The 20,448-nt window shown below is 41.5% G+C and overlaps 1 protein-coding gene across 2 annotated transcripts in view; it reads left to right on the top strand.

The window, feature by feature from the left end:
- Positions 1–20,448, top strand: part of KSR2 (kinase suppressor of ras 2) — a 550,925-nt gene that overhangs the window by 209,611 nt on the left and 320,866 nt on the right. For both annotated transcript variants that reach the window (XM_068246131.1, XM_068246140.1), the window contains exon 4: positions 7,203–7,704. In XM_068246131.1, coding sequence (XP_068102232.1) covers positions 7,203–7,704 — 502 coding nt within the window. The remainder of the gene's footprint in view (positions 1–7,202; positions 7,705–20,448) is intronic.

Raw genomic sequence — 20,448 nt, 5'->3', positions numbered from 1 at the left:
CATATTTAAGCACCAAAATATATAATATCTCAATGAAAAGTATCAGTGTGCAACAGCCGGGTAAAAGTGACAATTGTCTTAAAGTGGTATGAAACTCAGCATTTCTTTTTTGCTCAAAAAGATTTACAGCCTTAAACCTACTACCACAAAAAAATTGTAGCAGAACAGCATTCAGACAGTTAAACAAAGCATTTTGTTTTTCAGTGGAAAGCTTCTGGCTGCATCCGAAGAGGTGATGACATTATCTTTTGTTTACTAAATGTATCTGACAAAGGAATGTAAACATTAGCAAAGTGCTGAAACTGAGCTCTCTCTGTTCCTAGCATGTGTGTAGTTGATAAGTGATCTCTAGATAGATGTTAATATATAAATACAGCAGCTATGCAATGGCGGCTTTCAGAGCAGGTAAACTGTACTTTGGGAACTTGTAATTTGTAAACAGACAATATTACCTGTGCACACAAGCAAATGTGGTAACTGTATGGGTAATAAAACGTAGGAAAACACATTTTTATTGAATGTTATGTCAATGTTTTATTCCACTTTAATTGCCGGTTGACACTGGCGACTTGCAGTGATTGTCCAAGCACAGCGCTCGAGCAAATTTTCTGCAAAGACTCTGCATGTAGTTTTTAGCGTTGATTGATGTTCGTGGTTTCATCTTCCCCTAGGGGCTCAAAATGTGACACGACAATGAACTGACATTGCAGAGAAGTGTTTGGCTACGGCAGGGCCGATTCTAAACTTTTTGCCACCTGAGGCAAACTTGTGAGGTTGCCCCCCCCCGATTGGTAGCCTGGTGGCGGTAGCAGCCAGGAAGGGGGAGCAGCAGGCACATCGGTGGGAGGGGGGGTCAGACTCGCCCCCCACCTGGGGCTCCCCGTCCGTGCTCCCCCTCCAGCTATTAGTGCTAAATGTACAGCCGACTGCGAGCGGGGAAGCAATTACTTACTTACTTCTTTGCGTTCCACTGCTCGCCGCGTCACTTTCTGCAATGCTGCCCACTGTACTTCAGGAGAGGTCTGACCCCCCCCCCTTCCCCTTCGCTGTACCCACTGCTCCCCCTTCCTGGCTGCTACCCCCTCCACTTCAGCACCCCCCACCCACAGGAAGGCGAGCGCCACCCCCCCCCCCCCCACAAACACACACACAATTCTGCCACCTGAGGAACCTGCCTCATGGGCGACCTGGGGCTGGGCTACGTCAAAGCGAGGAAACTGGCTATGTAGCCGGCCCTTAATCCAATGCATTTCTTTGAACTTGTGGCTTCCTCTGTAAACTACAGATTATAAAAACAACATGTATACAAGTGTTGACTGATGCTCCATAAATTTGAAAAAATAAGTTTTTTTAAAATTCAAAATTACTTTTACAGCTGGGAGACAGCTGTAAAAGCTGCATGCTATCATTTCCTCTGCATTGAAGTGCATCCAACTACAGTGAAAATGCTCTGCCCTCCTAGAGTGGCAATAAAAGGGGGTTCTGCCTTGCCGAAATATCCAGAGGGTATAATGCAATATGTAACACTTGATAAATTCCTAGCTATAAAATCTTTATAGCTTTACAGTGACACTACTGAGTGGCATCTTTGAAGGTAATACTTTATTTTACAAAAGTCATATCAACCTGCTGGTAAGTCAATATGTTCTTATAGGTTTTCCAGATGTAGCATATTACACAGGGCTCTTATAAGAATATCAGTCACTGGCACACAGATAGGCAAATAAGTGGAACTTATGTACCCAACGGTGTGAAAGGTGGGAATTAGAAAAAAAAAAAACATAAAAGGAGGAAGTAAATTATTATTATGCTTTAATCAGTTTTTCAAGTTTCCCAACATTCTTTCACATTTATTTCTTCCCCTCCCAATAAGGTTAATAGGCCATAGGCCATATGCAATTCAAGGTGATAAGAAGCTCAAGCTTATCACCTCACATTGCTCAGGATTTACTGGCAAATTAAATTGCTGGCTTCATTTGAACAATGTCCTATCCTATCCTAACATTTGTATAGCGCTTTTCTCCTGTTGGACTCAAAGCGCTCAAGCTCTGCAGCCAGCCACTAAGGACACATTCAAGGGTCCACCCTGCAGTGCTAGGAAGTCTTGCCCAAGGACTTCTTACTGAATAGCCAGGATTTGAACCCTGGTCTCCTATGCCAAAGGCAGAGCCGTTGACCAGTACTCTATACAGCCACCAATGTCTGAGCGTGAAAAGCATAACTCAGGCGAATACTAGCTATTCGCTTGAACAATGCTCCTGTATCCGGTGATGGGTAGTGAGGCATTTGTGCTGTGGAGCTGTCCTTCAGCACTGCTGCCTAGTGCCTATAGGAGATACGTGCACATCCAATGTCTACTGCTAGAGCCAGCAGGCTCCCAGTCACTATGCTTTTGGGCCACCCGCTGGACCCGCTGTGACCACCACTTCTAGTCTGCTCTTCTGCTTATAAAAGTGCATACACACCTGTGATTGATCTCGCCCATCAGTTGCGTGACATCGCTGGGCTGGCCAGTACAGACAGCTGTGTACACCTGAGAAAGGACCAACAGTCTGTAACATGTAGTGTAACCTGGCTCAATACAAGTTTAAATGCATCAACCCTGTGGTATGCCGCCTCTTTATTTGTTATTGGATGAGTTATTGGTCTGGGATTAGCGAACGGTTTGAGGCATTTGGCACTGGCTTCCAGGATTTGTATTCCTGAGTCTGCAGCACCCTTGGGTATTTCTACAATATTCAGCGTGTTAGCTGCGTAGCTGATAAGTCTTACAGCTATGGGGGGAGTGGCGGAGGAATAACGGAGCAGCCGGGGGGGGGGGGGGGTGAGAGAGAGTGCTTGTACAAATGAGTTGCTGAGTTGCTGAGTGGATCACTTGAGGCTTGACAGACTTGAGGCTGCCATATAGACCCACACTTGGTTGTCGGCTGAGGTGGTTATTATTGGCGATGGGAACAGTTGACTTTGGTCAAGTGTGTGTACAAGGCTTTACACTGGAGCTCCAGTAAAAGCATTTTACCATTTTACCCCATTCGTCCACTAGGTGGACCAGTGAAAATCAACCTGATTCTCATTGGTCCAATGAGAAGCTGGAAGAGGAGAATCAGGATGATTCTAATTGGTTTACCTAGAGTCCCGTCACCTAATTTTAGAACTCACCAGCACATATCACTGGTGAGTTTGCGAATTGCGTAGGGCCTCATATGTAAGAGGAAAAAATAGTTCAAATACCTTGTTTGGGGGGCAACAATTGCCAGGATGAGTGCAGCAAACCTACTGCTAGAATAATGTTTAATGTTCAATGTTTCATAATGCTGTCCTCTGTCCCCTTTCCCACTTCATTGATACTGAGCCCTGAAATTATGTGAACAAGCTCAGAAGTGGAAATATCAAGCAAAGATAGATGGCTGGAATCAGAGCAAGACCTCAAAGAACTGTAGTTTAAATGTTAAATAACAGAAAATAATTGTTAAGGCTGATTAGTATTGTGGGAAAAAACACATACTACACTGCAGGCACCATGTGGCGGGTGAGCTGGGTTTGGACTCTCCACGCTTCTAACACATTAAACTTGACTGTTCCTATGCTAAAGCTCTGCCAAACCTCTAGTTACACAGGCCTGTCATAGGGGCAGGTCCAAATGCAAGCCTTGCTGCAGTCATGCCTTCCTAGTGGCTTGCAGCTTATCTATAGAATATCACATAACCTGGTAACGCAAGTGGCGCAAATATGTTAACGGCTGGTGTTCCCTGTGCTTGGCAACCTTACCATATTTTACTGCATCAGGCCTATGTAACATACGTTACATGATTTGTGTAACTCACACAACATGCATGTTGCTTGTATAACACTTGTATGCATTGTGTGTGTAATGTGGTTGTGTAAAACCTAACATTTGCTTTGTAGTTTGCATAGCATGTGCATAAATGTTGATGTGTACATCTTACCAATATTTATTGATTACACCCTAGTGAGCCTGAGCGAGGGGAACATTAAGTAAAATATTATCGCTTTTCAAAACGCATCTAGTAATGATCACTACCATCATAATGAAGAGCTAATGAAGCAGCAGAATCCGAGGCTAAAGGTGCCTACACACATCCAATTTTTATTGGCTCATCATTGGCCAGTTTTACCATTACCATGTGAGGATCAACAGATTTTAAATACTACAAACAGTTTGTGTAAGTAAGTTCTTTCATACTAAAATTGGCCAATCAAAATTGGATGTGTTTACATTGCCGTGGGTTGGAATTCTGGTCTATTGGCCCTGGTGCAGTTACAACCTTTTCCATCCTCTATTGCTAAGCTACTGCGGGAAAGAGTGGTGGTGGTGGCAATGGAATCAAGAGAAATTTTTACGGCTAATAATAAGCATGCCACTTAGTCTTTACAGATGCTTAAAGAGAATATGTACTCTAAAATTGTTACAATAAAAAGCATACCATTCTATTCATTATGTTCTCCTGGGCCCCTCTGTGCTGTTTCTGTCACTCCCTGCTGCAATCCTGGCTTGTAATTGCCATTATTATGCAGCGTTTACAAACAAAACACATAGCAAGTGATAGGCTGAGAGGAGCTCAGTGTGTGAGTCATACAGAGTGTGCAGGGGGCCTGGAGAGGGTGTGTATAGCTTCTATCCAATCACATGCAGCACAGCACATTCCAGCTTGACTGCCTCAGCCCGACAGACCAGACAGAGGAGAGAAGATTAGATCATATAACAGAGATCATACAGCCACTGTGCAAGTAGGAAAGGCTGCAGTTAGATAGAGCACATTAGAACAGGTATAGGAACTTATAGGATAGAAGAAACAAGGATGAACATTTTGTTACAGAGTCTATTTAAAATCTTATTTTTAAACAGTGCTTTAGAGCAGAGTATAAGCAAGGGAAAAGGTAAAGAAAAAATAAATATAAAGAAAGAACAATTTTTATTCAATGCATCCTGAAGTTCTCCTTTAAGGTAAATCATTAAATGCCAGAATCTTTTTATCATGTGATGATTCTGTAGAAACCAAGCGAGAAGATGATGCCTGCTAGAGAAATTATTACTGGCATTGCTGACATTCTTGTCTTGCCAGTTGAGAATAATCAAGACTGCTGTATCTATAATGGCACTGTCATAACTGTTTGTGTAGAAGGAGTATCATATTTCAGTACCGTAGTTGGAAAAAAAAATCATGTATTAGGCAGGCATAGCCGAAGATCATCTTTCATTATAATCTATATGTTATGCCTAAGCATACAAAGCTTATGAGATCAGCCATGCCCTGAAACAATTTAGCCTGCTGTTTTGCTTGCATGGCATTTCACTCTTGTTATTGTATCATGATTTTTGAAAATTTACTGATAGCTTTCCTTTCAAATGTTTATTTTGGTTTTGTTATTTAAAGAGGAACTGTAGTGAAAATAACATAAATGAATAAAATTGTTGTTTTTTTTGTACAATATTCACTTATAAATGATTAATCAGGGTTTGCCCATTGTAAAATATTTCATCTCCCTAATTTACATTCTGAAATTTATCACTGGTGGTAATATCTTTGATACTGGCAGGCGATCTGTACAGAATATTCCTTACTGAGCGTTCTATGCACAGAGGGTGATATTGCTTGCTTGGTAGTTTAAATTATTTCCTACAATGCAACAAGGTTCACAGACAGCAAACTGTCAGGACCATGGACATGACATCACACAATAGGAGGAGTTTTACCACACTATTAGCCATATAGATTACATATGATCAATTTGAGAAAAGGTAAAGATTTCTCATGGGAAAGGAGTCATAAGCCACTAATTGCAATAAAGTTTAAAGCAGAATAAAACCCAGCACTTCTTTGCTCTAAAAAATTATTTGCAGCATATTATATACAACTAGCATTTTTTTTTTACTAGATTAGCATTCAAAGGGTTACACACAGGGCTGGAAAGTTCAGTGCAGAGAAATGTAGACGCATCCGAAGTGTAGATTATGTTATCTTGTGTTTACTTAATTGTATCAAGTAAGGAATGTGACACATTCTTTGACTGTGGAGAAGCTCCTGGACACAGACAGAGACTTAAAGAGACACTGAAGCGAAAAAAAAATGATGATATTATGATTTGTATGTGTAGTACAGCTAAGAAATAAAACATTAAGATCAGATACATCAGTCTAATTGTTTCCAGTACAGGAAGAGTTAAGAAACTCCAGTTGTTATCTCTATGGAAAAAAGCCATTAATCTCTGCGACTTTCAAAGTCGTTGAGAGGGCTGTTATCTGACTTTTATTATCTCAACTGTTACTCAACAAATTCCTTTTGCTCTGCCAGAGGAGAGGTCATTAGTTCACAGACTGCTCTGAAATAATCATTTTGAATGCAGAGTGTTGTGTAATCTGCACATATTATAGAATGATGCAATGTTAGAAAAAACACTATATACCTGAAAATAAAAATATGAGAATATTTTCTTTGCTGCTAATCTTCTAGTAATTATTCATAGTACACAACCAATTCATTATATCATTTTTTTTTTGCTTCAGTGTCTCTAAAGCATTTCTGAATTCAATACAGAATGAATAAAACCAGTTATTAATAAAATGCAAAGTCAGCTCACAAAGCAAAAAACTGTACTTTTGGGAATGTATCATTTCTAAATGAATAATAATACTTATGCACAAATGCAAATATGATAACCGTATGGCTTATAAAAAATAGGAAAACATGTTTTTATTCAATATTATGTCAGGTTTATACTGCTTTAATCCTGGGTTAAAGTTCCTCTTTAAAGAAGGAAAATGACCAGCAGATAGTCAAGGAAGTGGGCCAGTATTCAAAACAAAAGTATTTCAAAGATCCAAGTATGACAGTATAATTGTTTCTTAAAGTGAACCTAAACTGAGAAGGATATGTATTTTACCTTTTAAATAATACCAGTTGCCTTACTCTCCTGCTGATCCTGTGTCTCTAATACTTTTAGCCACAGCCCCTGAACAAGCATGCAGATCAGGAGTTCTGACTGAAGTCAGACTGGCTTAGCTGCATGCTTGTTTCAGGTGTGTGATTCAGCCACTACTGCAGCCAAAGAGATTAGCAGGGCTGCCAGGCAACTGGTATTGTTTAAAAGTAAACGTCCATATCCATCTCAGTTTAGGTGCACTTTAAGTTCTTTAGTTATGTAGAGGAGTTTTAATTAACCTATTTTTGTTTGATTTATAGGAAGCAGCCTGTCAAAGCAAGACTGGGCTATTCAATGGCCAGTTGTAGAGACAGGAAAGGAAAACAGCCCTCTTACCCCGCAAGAGACGGCCCAGTGGATTCGAACGCATCTCTCCCCCAAACTACAGTCCAAATACATCCAGCACTACTGCCACTTGCCTATAACTCCCGGATCTATGTATGCGAACGTAGACAGGTTGACTGTTGACGGATATCCAGGCTCTTGCCAGTCACCAGAGACTGGACATCGATCATTACCACCATCACCTCGCCAACGACATGCCGCGCACTCCAATCCTCCACGGACCCCAAACATAGTAACCACTATGACCCCTCCAGGCACACCTCCTGTACGACGGAGGAACAAGCTGAAACCACCTGGTACCCCTCCTCCTTCATCACGGAAACTTATTCACCTTATCCCTGGTTTCACCTCACTGCATCGGAGCAAGTCTCACGAGTTCCAAGTTGGACATCGTGTGGATGAGTCTCACACACCCAAGTAAGTTGTCACGCAACGATATAGAACTATCTGTCATAAAGAAAATCTTTCAAAGTTATTATGTTGCATTCAACTCCTTTTAGGAAAGTCTCTTATACCTTGGATTGCTTTACTAGTATCTCTGCAGCCAATACTAAGTCACCTAGCAGGACATACGGTAAGTTAAAGTTACTTAAGAGGCTGAGGACACATCAGCAACTCATCAATGTAAGAGACTAGGGGCTTGATTCACAAAGCCGTGATAACTCTTATCTAACATTTTGCGCGCGCTATAACATGCGTAACGTTTTTACGCAAAAACGTGAATTTGCCCGCGAAATCGCATCCGTTTTTGTGTGAAAATGTGTTTTTTGCACAAAACCGATGCGATTTCGCATGCAAATTCATGTTTGCGCGCAAAAAACTTTATGCGTGTTATAGTGCGCAAAACACTAGTGCAACCGTGATAAGAGTTATCACGGCTTTGTGAATCAAGCACTATATGTTGCTGTCTGAAATCAGCACAGCAATGGGTAAGGGTGCGCAGGCCCTTAAATCATAAACTACTCATTATTGGCCCCTTTTACACTTGCATTAGAAACCCGCATTGCGTCACCTTGTTTTACCGCAGGGTAACGCAACAGCAAAGCAAGGCAATGGGGTCTAGCACACTTATTTTTGTCAAGTTGCATCGGAAGTGCCCGATCTGTCGTCAAACCACTGTAAAGTCAACAGCGCGTTAGGACGACTTCTGTGGCAATGCAACATCTGCGGAAGTAATGTAAGTCAATGGGTGCTGCATAGATTTTAAAAATGTTGGCGACGGGGAAACCGGGGAATTCCTGTGACATACTTCCTGTCCAGCTGTCCAGCAGGTAGTATGTCACTGGGTCAGGGGCATGCTGGGAGGAGGGGGTGGCACTGTTTATATGACCTGTCAACACACCCTGCTGCAGTCAGTCTACTGTATTTCTAAAATAAATGGTCAAAACCTGCTTCTGGCAACATGCTTAGTCCAGATGCTAAAAATAAGCAATGTGAGCTCTTGATCTGTGCAGTTAAAGTGGACCCAAATTAAAAATACAAGATTTCAGAAATAAAATCTATTTTCTAAATTATAATAATAAATAGCAGCCTTTTTCAGCTGCATGATGACTAATATAAAATATTTTACATTTATTGGAGGAACCCCTCCCTTCCTTTCAAATTGCCGGGATTTTTCCGGCAAACTGGTGGAGTAAGTGGTGTCCGGCAATGGAGGAATTGCTAATGGCTGCTCCCAGTATATCCCTAGTTATGAAAAGAGAAGGGTGAAAAGCATGCACGGAAATGATCATAGGTTTGAAGGAGTGTTTATTTATCTTTGTATGTGTCAGAGTGGTGCAACTAAATATTTTTAATTTTAAAAATGTTTGGTTTGGGTCCGCCTTAACCACTTGAGGACCCACCCTTTACCCCCCCTTAAGGACCAGCGCTGTTTTAGCTGATCTGTGCTGGGTGGGCTGTGCAGCCCCCAGCACAGATCAAGGTGCAGGCAGAGCAACCGGATCGCCCCCCTTTTTTCCCCACTAGGGGGATGATGTGCTGGGGGGGTCTGATCGCTCCTGCCTGCCGGGTGTTGCGTGGGGGGGGGCACCTCAAAGCCCCCCTCCGCGGCGAAATCCCCCCCTCCCTCTCCTACCTGGCCCCCCCTGGTGAACCGGGCTGCACAGGACGCTATCCGTCCTGTGCAGCCAGTGACAGGCTGTCCCCTGTCACATGGCGGCGATCCCCGGCCGCTGATTGGCCGGGGATCGCCGATCTGCCTTATGGCGCTGCTGCGCAGCAGCGCCGTACAATGTAAACAAAGCGGATTATTTCCGCTTGTGTTTACATTTAGCCTGCGAGCCGCCATCGGCGGGCCGCAGGCTATTCACGGAGCCCCCCGCCGTGAATTGACAGGCTGCTTCCTGATTAATTAGCCTGCAGCCGGCGACGCAATACTGTGTCGCTGGTCCTGCAGCTGCCACTTTGCCGACGCACGGTATAAGCGTGCGGTCGGCAAGTGGTTAATATGTCTTGCAGGATCATGGGAATTTCTGGGCAGCCTATACTCCAATGGGAATACTAATACCATGCTTACAATTTGAACCTGCAGTTAGTTTTGAAAATTCAGAGCTGGTTGTGAATTGAAATTGAACGATAATTTTAATAATGTTACATTTCAAAATTACTTGTGTTACTTCCGCAACACTGATAAATGTTTATAAAATCTTTCTAAGGAAATTTGAGTTTTACTTGGAAGTAAATCGTTAGAATGCATTGCATAAAGTATTCAGAAATTTAGATCACTTACCTCCGTTAGCTTTCAAGACCCAGCTTGTAAAAATCAAGACAGCAAATACTCGAGGCTGAGGACACCTCCATGCGGGGAGTTATAGTGTCATCTGAATGCCCAATTCGCTGTAAACATTAGTCATCGGTCTCCATCATGGGGATAAGTACAAGGTTGCATTAATTCCCACATACAGTTAAATGTTAAAGTGGACCTCAACCTTTAAAGAAAAACTATTCTTTGTTACAGCTTATAGAACGCCTGCAATAAATCGACAGTGTGCCTACTTCCTGCTTTCATGGAAGCAGACAAAGGGTTAACATTCTGTGTTTACATATTAGCTGTGTCTCCCTGTCTAAAAACTCACAGGGCGCATTTCTCTCTGTTTTCCTTGTCTCCTGTACAAGAGTTCAGGTCCACTTTAAAGAAAAAAAACATACATGGTCTTGAAAAAACAGAGAAGGGAGTGCAGGTGTTGTGACAATACGTTAAATTTCAGATTTTTATTTTTTTTTAAAGAAGTTGCCAGCTGCCAAAACTGAGCCCCCCAGTGGCGTGGGCCCTATAGCACCTGCTATGATGGACAGTTCCTATGCCACTGAACTGTCATATATTTTGAAGACACATAGTTAGGGTAAATGCCTTGAGAAATGACATGACTGAGAATAAACTCGTGGTACTGAGAGTGGGCAGACAGATGAGACATTGAGTGTTTATGTCTATGGTGTATGTAAAAAAACGGGGGGAAAAAAGAACAGGCCATTAGCATTATGCAGCCACACTGTACAGACACGTATATTTCCATTCAGAGATCCTCGGCCATGTGTGAGGGTGATACAGATATCCGGACTGTGTTGTTTTGTAATGCCCAGAACAGACTCCTATAAGCAGTAAATAACAATATTTCACTGACAGGAATGAACGTTGCATGCAAATTGGAAACCCAAACCTCCCAGCAGGCAGATGGGATTTCTGATTTAAGAATTAATTAAAGCAGAAATTATAAGCGGAGATGGGTGAGGGAAGCAGGACCCCATACTGCAGCCTAATGCACAAACTGCTTCCTGGATCCTTCATTTCTATTACTAATTTGCAGCTGTTTTGGACCAAGTTTTGCTTGTTTTCTATTAACCCACTGCCAGCTACCAAAGAGATGGCGTTCCTGCTTTTTTGCTAATACGTCTGTGGTGAAGCCATGATGTTAGCTAGCAGGGGTGCAGAGCACAGCAAGAGAGACATTGCAAAGATCAGTATTTGAGACGTGATGTTATGGATTGATATTTGTACATGCAGTTCTCGGTTATACTACAGCGAAGATTAGACATTCTCACATAGTCAGCAAGGCTAACTGCTTTTGTTTGTGAGAAAAAATGTTTTGTCTTTGGCTTTGCTGGATTACAGTAGAATCTTGTTATAGTAAAGTGTAATATAGTAAATCTCTGGCTATAGTAATCTCAGTCCCCAGGTCCACGCAAATAGGCCTGTATACAGGGACGGATCTAGGGGGGGGGCGAGCGGGTCTCTTGCCCCAGGCGCAGTTTGTTGAAATCCTAAAAAGGCGCCAAAACTGGATAGGGAAAGGCAGTTTAGGCGCCAAAACCTGACCTTTAGGCACCAAAACTGGATGAGGAATGGCAGTTTAGGCACCAAAACCTGACCTTTAGGCACCAAAACTGGATGGGGAATGGCAGTTTAGGCGCCAAAACCTGACCTTTAGGCACCAAAACTGGATGAGGAATGGCAGTTTAGGCGCCAAAACCTGACCTTTAGGCACCAAAACTGGATGGGGAATGGCAGTTTAGGCGCCAAAACCTGACCTTGCCCCAGGCGTAATTTGGTCTAGATCCGTCCCTGCCTGTATAAATATACAATGGGCTCTATTCTCAATGAGTTACCGCATGAGTTAAATTAGGTAGTGATAAACACGGACCAAAATATCTCCATTTTCAAATTCACAATTTTTTTTTACCTCATGCGGTAAAAGTGAGGTAAAAGTGTGGTAATTACCTCAAATTTATCTCCAATTTGAGATTCTCAATTGAAAAGTTGGTGTTAATTAAGGATGTTTTTATCACCTACAAATGGTAGGTGATAATTATCACTTCTCTGCTTTTGGCCTTCAGGATGGAGCCTATTGAGCTTTGTTTGCTCGAGTTTATGTCAGTTTTACATAGAAGGCAGAAAAGACGAGTGTGTCTAATCTCAAGGCGCACTTTCTGACCTCGTACAGTCTTTTAGATGATTTAATAGATGCCGAGGAGGAAATTCTTCTCTGCTCTAAAAGATAAGCAACAGCATAATTACCTTTAAAGAAAAACATTTCTTTGTTACAGCTGATACAAATCCAGCAAACAATCTCCAGTGTATGTACTTCCTGCTTTCATGGAAGCAGACATGGGGTTAACATCCTGTGTTTACACATTAGCTGCTCTGCTGAGGCAGCCAGCTGGCAAAGCTGAGAGGTCAAATTACAGTTGTGATTATTCACAGATGAGGGGGAAGGACAGGCTAAATTATATACATACAGGGTGCATTTATATATGTTTTCCTTCTGTCCTGTGCAAGAGTTGAGGTCCCACTTTAAACGTGACAGGCTTTCCTGGGTCATCTCTGTGTAATGGGTGGCAAGTATATGGGCTGCCCTACAGTGGTCAAAAAAGCTTTATTTCCGTACCTATTACTGACAGTTTTATCACCTGTTTTATCACCTGTTTTATCACCTGTTTTACCGCACTTTTATCAAACATTTATCACACTTGGTACATTTTTAGTGAATACTCACTTTTTTCACTATTTTTAGTGAATTATAACTGGAGGTAATTTTTCACCCAAAAAAGAGTTACCGCACATGGTTTTGTGAATAGAGCCCATTGTATGGCCCATTCTGATATAGTAAACTTCTGATATAGTAAACGACTTGGTCAGGTCCCTTGAAGTTGACTATAAAGGGATTCTACTGTATGTTAATCACAAATTAGGTCAGTCTTACAGATGCCCCTTTTCCATGGGACTGTGTATATCCACCTATTTAGGAAATGCATGCTGGGATTTGAAATGGACTGTAACTAATCTGGGTTTCCTTGTTTGGAAACCTGAATAATGCCATGCACAGCAGTTCAGCACCATTATGATTGGAGAGAATCACAGAGTTGCATACCACATCATGCGTCACATGACTCTGATGCATCCACCTTCCGGCATGTATGGAGGAAGCATTAGAGTCACATGAAGCGCGATGTGGAATACAACTCTGTGACTTTCTCCGCAAGTAATTGCACTGAACTGCTGTGCACGGCATTATCTGGGTTTCCTGGAAACCTGGATTTGAACAACAACACTAATTATAACTGCTGAGTGTGGTCCTTCTATTCCTTTGTACAGTATTTAGACTTAATAGCTGAAATACAGAGGAACCTGACCAAATTGGAAGAGCAATTAAGGCCGACTTCCACCAGCACCGTTTCATGCTTAGGTGTGAGGTATGTCAAATGATTTGACCTCCATGGCGCGTGCCAACTCCTCATTAGACCTCGTCATTATCTAATTATTTTGAAATTTCACATCGGCTAATAGAAGGCGGAAAAAAGAATAGTTGTTCCAAGTGATGCTATTATTTGGTAACTAAATGGATTTTCTCACAGTTGCTTTCAAGAAGACTGTTTTTTTCCCTCAAGCATGGTGTTACAATAACTGCTTTCAGACGGCGGTAATTGGACTCTACGCCCTGTTTGTGGCTGCTTATTCCTGCCAGGGCATAGATTTCTCGCACACATCAGCCGCTACCACTGATTTCACCGCTCTCATTTCTCATTGGCTCACATTGATCACAGGGTCAGGAGCCAATGAAATCCCGACTGGCTCGCAGGGGCCTGCGGCGATAGGTGAGCAGCATAAAGGGTGAGAGCGGCAGATCCATGTGGCAATACATCGATAGGAGCTGTTTTTTGTACCAGCAGTCTCTGGTCCTTAAAGGTCAGACGTATGTCTTTTTTCAACCCAAATAACTATGTAACTATGCAAGTAGTTAATACGCATCATGCCTAACAAAAAAACTAAGTGATCTTAAAAACTTGCTTAAGAAGATATATAGTCAGCTAATACCTTTCTCCAGTGAGAACTGCAGTTCTTTTTTTTCCGTTCTGCTATCGATAGTAACAGTACCACATACTACAATGTATGACAGCTAATGCCATTCATACTGTATATTTCAAGAAAGAGCATTTGTATTTATTCTTTGTTTACATATACATGCACAGATCTCAGATCCACGTGACGTGTGAGAGTGTGACGTCTGACAACAAAAGCAATTGGGGCCTAATGCAACTCCAAACGTCACAAATTCTAAGCACCCTTGTCCCAATAATAAGGACAAGGAGCTCTTCTCTCCTCTGGCGCACAGGAGGAGCATCCATTTGAAAAAGTTGCAAGCTAATTTAGACGCAACGTTAAATAACAATATTACTAACAAAAACTGAAAATAATAACAATTTAATTGCGGTATTACATTATAAATAATGTACAATCTAACTACTGTATAACCTATCCTCTCCCTACTCTCATACTGAACCCTCCCATGGTGGTGCCTAACCCTAAGACCCCCCTGGTGGTGCCTAACCCTAAGACCCCCCTGTTGGTGCTTAACCCTAAGACCCCCTGGTGGTGACTAACCCTAAGACGCCCTTAGTGGTTTCTAACCTTAACACGCCCTAAACCCCGCTAACAATAATACAATACATTTTAATTTAATCTCATCCGGCCACTAATCAGCATAAGCTAACAATAATAGATTAAATAACAATTTTATTGCAGCCGCCCGCTAAATAGCGTAACAGCTGTCTATATTATTATAAATAACAATTGCGCCCATTTTTGACCACAACTTTTTTGACTGCTCCTCAGGAGGAAATGAGGCTGTGACCAGACACCCCAGTGAGGGCTGTTTGGTCACACTCTTTATTAGGGTATGACCAAATAGCCACCTCTACTTAGATAAATGGATAACGTCTGACTCATATCTATTTGCACAAAGGCTTAAAAGTAGAATAGAAAAATACCCACACCAGAGGTGTAACTACAAATCATGGAGCCCACCAGCCAAACTTTGATGGGCCTCCCATCAGCCATTTCATCTCCCCCACAGCCTATAATTGTATCTGCCAGAGGTCATTAATAATAAGTAGTATAGTAATAAGTGACTATCATGATCTGCCTTTATAACTTTACAGGAAGGGCTCGGAATTACAAAAAAGAGGAACTGAAATGCAATCGTATGGTACAAAAAACTTTCTTTAGAAAAACTTTATTAACACATGACAAAAAATGTATAAAAATGGATTCTTCAATTCCACAATATCAATCTTCATATTGTAAACGGTATATCAAAACACCTATGACTGGAAATGACAATAATCTTGCTTGGCTTTGATGATAACCTTTGACCTTTAGTAGGCGTGTATTTTTTAAAGGCGGCAACGACACATGTTCGTTTCAGGCTTTCCTTACATAATATATTTGCCCTTCATCAGGCCGTAATACACAACTCTGCAAGGCTCAACTACAAAGTATATGTGCCAAGCACATGTAGACAATCGAACAGGCATCTGCCCCACCAGATGCACTTCAGGGCCTTCCCAAGGCATTGTACAAAAGACGCTGCTATGCTGGAAATCCTTGATCATGATCTGCCACCTGGAACAAGGGAAGCCACAACAACACTTAATCTGGAATATGTGCTCCTGTATCGGAGATGGGTTAAGTAGTTGACCCCCCCCCCCTCCCCCAATGACCCATGTAGTCCTGAGCTTTGGTGGAAAAAGCTTTTTTTTAAATAATGTTTTCCTGACAGGTCATTTTTGAAATAGACATTGTTTCAGAAGACAATACCTCCAGGGAGAAATTCATAAAAACCAATTAATTATAGGAAGAGGGTTGGTTCTCTCCAGTCAAGCTATAATAGGACAGATAAAGTACAGAATGACTCAGATAAAGAAGAGATGATGGTAGAATATTGTAGATTAGACACTGACAATGGCACTGGATTGTAATAAAACCCTCACAAAATCATGTATGGCTTACTACTTTAAGATTTTTTTTCATTATGTATAAGTGTCGATGGCTATATAGATAAGGGGACGCCCAGAAAGCACTATTACCTCCTCCCAGGCACCTTGCCTCTGGGCACCAGCCTGCATAGTGGGTCGCAGGGCTAGTTATACTACTTCAGAAGGAAAGAGGTTAAAAATATATTTTATGTTTTGGGCACTGTAGAATACTGTCTTTTACCACCAGTTAACGTGGCTCTCCAAGACCTAGAGCCTCTCATCTCTCAGCACTGAACTATGAGAATTTGTGCTGCCATTACCACCATTACTGTATTATTATTATTATTATTTTTTATTTATATAGCGCCAACATCTTCCGTAGCGCTGTACATAGTACAAACAAATAATGGGGAACAAATATACATAAGAAATACAAGACACTGTACAGTCATGACATTGAATAGAGTAAATACAGATACATACATAGTTGATATGTAGTTGGTACATATACATATGTTAAAATTACAGCAGTATGAGAAACACTAGGAGGAGGTCCCTGCCCTTGCGAGCTTACAATCTAGAGTGAACTAAGGGTGGCCTGAGAGCCTGGCCTGTGTTAAAATGAGAGTATGATTGGAATTGAAGTACACAATATTTTTTTTTAACTTATCCCATGTGGTTTTGAGATGTATGTGCATGGGGGAATTACTGGAATTCTTATTTATCATTCAGAAATATGGAGCTTTCCATACCCCGCATTGCTAGGTAATGCAATGCTAGAAGAATAGGAAACAAGCCACCAAAATGGTTCCCTGTTTATGCAACACTCGCAGCCATTATTCTGTACATGCCAGGCAATCGATCCCCTGCCACATATGCTACTTACTTACTTATCAATATATGGTTGATCATTAGAGATGAACATAAAACTTTAAACTGATACTTAAAGGGAATCTGAAGTGAAAATAAACGTATGATATAATGAATTATATGTCTAGTACAGCTAAGAAATAGAACATTAGTAGCACATATACGAGTTTTATGTTGATTTCCAGTACAAGAAGAGTTAACAAGAGTCTGAAGCCTAAAAAGATTACCTCTTTTTAATAGCCAGTCCTCTTCAGCATGAATGCCATAGCTAAAACGCTGCATCCTCACGGCAGAACAAGGTTTTATCCCCCCAAAATCCTGGGGCAAAAATCCACGACTTTAAAGTTAGTGGATTTTGCTGCCCGTGGGAGGCAGAGCTTTGTACAGTAGCTCTGCCTCCAGCCGCATCAATCTCTGTGGATCTTCACCTCTCCCCGCCCTTCTCAGTGAAAGAAGACTGATAGGGGCGGGGAGAGGCGGAGATCGGCAGAGATTGACACTAGTAGAGGCAGAGCTACTGCACTGGGAAGGAGCCCCTTTTGACCCGGGGATTTTGGGGTGGTTAAGGCCTCGTTCTCCTGCGGGACTGCAGCGTTTCAGCTATGACATTAATGCTGAAGAGGACTGGCTATTAAAAACAGGTAATTTTTTAGGCTTCCCACTCTCTTTAAGAAACTTCAGTAGCTAACGATGCAAAAGAGCTTCTCTGAGCTCTCCGACCAAGCTTGATTGGCTACAGTGCTGTTTTCTGAAGTACTTATCTCAACCTGCCTCTCACTGTTTCTTGCTTCTTAAGGTTTTACTGCTGGAAAGTTCAAAGGGTCATTAGCTCTGCTCTGTTTCATAATTTAAAAGACAGAGTATAGTTTGTAGACTTCAAATATATGAGAATGATGCATTGTTATTAAAAAAAAAAGGATATATAGCTGAAAATAAAAATATGAGACTTTTTTTTGCTACTAATGTTCTATGAATTATCTATACTACACATACAATTGATTATATCATTATTATTTTTTTCCGCTTCAGTGTCACTTTAAGTGAAAACTAAGTAAAGAGATAAACAATTGTATCTATCCTCCTACTCCTAAAATGACTTTTATATAAACCCCACAGTTTTATTATATGTTTAAAAACTTAAAAAAACAGGTTTATCGTTTTTGTCTCAGCTGAATGTAACAGTTTGCCTGCATGTTTCAGAGTGCTCAAATATGTGAACTATTGACCATTCTTTATCTATCCTCTCTCCAGCAGAGAATTGGGCTTCCTAGAGCAAAGTTTTTTTTATGGCTGTAATTCCTTATCAGTAGTCTGACTGTGTCTAACTCATCGTATCACATGTCACTTAGGGCCCTTTTCCACCAGCGTGTTTGCGCTGGCTGAATCGCAAAACCGCAAACCGCTAGCGATTTTGCAATCGCTACAGTTTGCTTTTTAACATAGGAATCGCGGTAGGTCATTTCCACTACCGCGATTCGCTTTTGTCGGGAACGCGAACGCGCGGCGGAGCGATAATTGCCGCGATTTTGCTATGCAGTGCATAGCATAACAAAATCGCGGCCGCAAACGTCGGGGGAATCGCGGTTTTGCGATTCTGCAATCGCTAGCGTTCAGCATGAACGCTAGCGATTGCAGGTGGAAAAGGGCCCTTAAGGTTCCCTTTAAGAAAACCTCTAACCTGTCCATTTGGTTGCAATACAGATGCTGGAGCTCCTTCTTTGATCTGTCGTTCACCATACATGGCACGATAGTCGCAGTGGTGAAATAATACACCTACAGTATAAGCGATTACATGCTGCAAGTATGGAGTCAGAAGTAGGCTCCGCAATATGCTTTCCCCAAGCACCAGCTATGAATTGGACACCTGTACATTGTTGACGTTTGAAAAGAGTGAAATAAACAGTGTTTGGGAAGGAGATTAGAGGATAGCCCTGTGAGACTAGAAAATAGCAGCCACAGGGTGAGTGAAGTGGAAGTAAAGAGGTTTGCGGGGAGTCAAGCTGTGAACTCCTACTTACAGGAGCAGCATGATACTGCTTTGATTATGATGCTTTAAAGATGCTCTATTTTCTGCATGAACAGAGCTAGTGATTGAATTATTAAAACAGAGATCCTAAACCTGTTAATCCAGTTTGATTTATTGTGGCACAGGATTGTTTTGGTGCTGGAAAGATTTGGAGCAAAAGTAACATCAACATCAAGGTTGTATTTTTTGTTAAGTCATGATTAGGGAAGGCTATCTGTATCTTTAGGATAGATACACACTATATGGTATTTTAATAGATTAGACATTCTAACTTACAGTACGTTAAAAAGGGGCGATGGGAAAAAAGGGCGCCGGGTTTTTAACGATAAACATGGATTACGTTTAAAAATGTATTTCGTTTAAAAGTAATGTTTTTAAACGTTATAAATCATTAAATAATGTGTATTAAATCGGCAATTGTAAAAACGTTAATCTTTCGTTTAAATAATGAAACGCATAATAACGTTTAAAAAAAAAATTACTAAGTAACCCTCCCTGTACCTACCCCTAACCCCTAGACCCCCCTGTTGATGCCTAAACCTAAGACCCCCCCCTTTTGGTGCCTAAGTAACCCTCCCTGTACCTACCCCTAACCCCTAGACCCCCCTGTTAGTGCCTAAACCTAAGACCCCCCTGTTGGTGCCTAAACCTAAGACCCCCCTGTTAGTGCCTAAACCTAAGACCCCCCTGTTGGTGCCTAAACCTAAGACCCCCCTGTTGGTGCCTAAACCTAAGACCCCCCTGTTGGTGCCTAAACCTAAGACCCCCCTTTTGGTGCCTAAACCTAAGACCCCCTGTTGGTGCCTAAACCTAAGACCCCCCTGTTGGTGCCTAAACCTAAGACCCCCCTGTTGGTGCCTAAACCTAAGACCCCCCTGTTATTTTTTTCGTTTAAAAATAATGTAAAAAAAAAAAAAAAAAAAAAAAAAAGTAATGTTTTTCGTTTAAAAATAATGTTTGGAAAAAATATTGTACTGGTTTTCGTTTAAAAATAATATTTAAACATGTATAAATCATTAAATAATGTGTAATCATGAGAAACAGTAATAAAACATTAAGTCTCCGGGCGCCGCTTTTAAAACGTTAGTTTTCTCCGGCGCCCTTTTTTCCTACCGGGCGCCCATTAAACGATATTTATTATAGAAGTGAATGGCGGCGCCCGATTTGTCCACTAGCCTCAGGCGCCCGAATTTACTGTTTCCCTTACAGTATGATAGATTAAAAAAGCATGAATATAACAATTGCCTTTTAAAAAGGTTGGTTGATGTGCGATTGTAATGTCTCTGCCGGCAAGACTTCTGGCCTCCTCCAGTTTTCGGCGTCACCACGAGTGCCGTTACCAGGTAACTCGGCAGATATAAATCAATTGAATTCTTTCTGTTTTCAGAAAGCAAACTTTTGTTTTTCTTAGCATTTTAGTAAGGGGGCTTTTAGGACCATTGTAGTCCCTTACACACTCCAATGAGTTCTGGGTCACCATGAGCTTGCTGGGTAGTCTGTACCTCTCGGTGTTA

The sequence above is a fragment of the Hyperolius riggenbachi genome, chromosome 1 (assembly GCF_040937935.1).
Source record: "Hyperolius riggenbachi isolate aHypRig1 chromosome 1, aHypRig1.pri, whole genome shotgun sequence".
Classification (NCBI taxonomy): domain Eukaryota; kingdom Metazoa; phylum Chordata; class Amphibia; order Anura; family Hyperoliidae; genus Hyperolius; species Hyperolius riggenbachi.
This window is presented reverse-complemented; position numbering and strand designations above follow the sequence as displayed.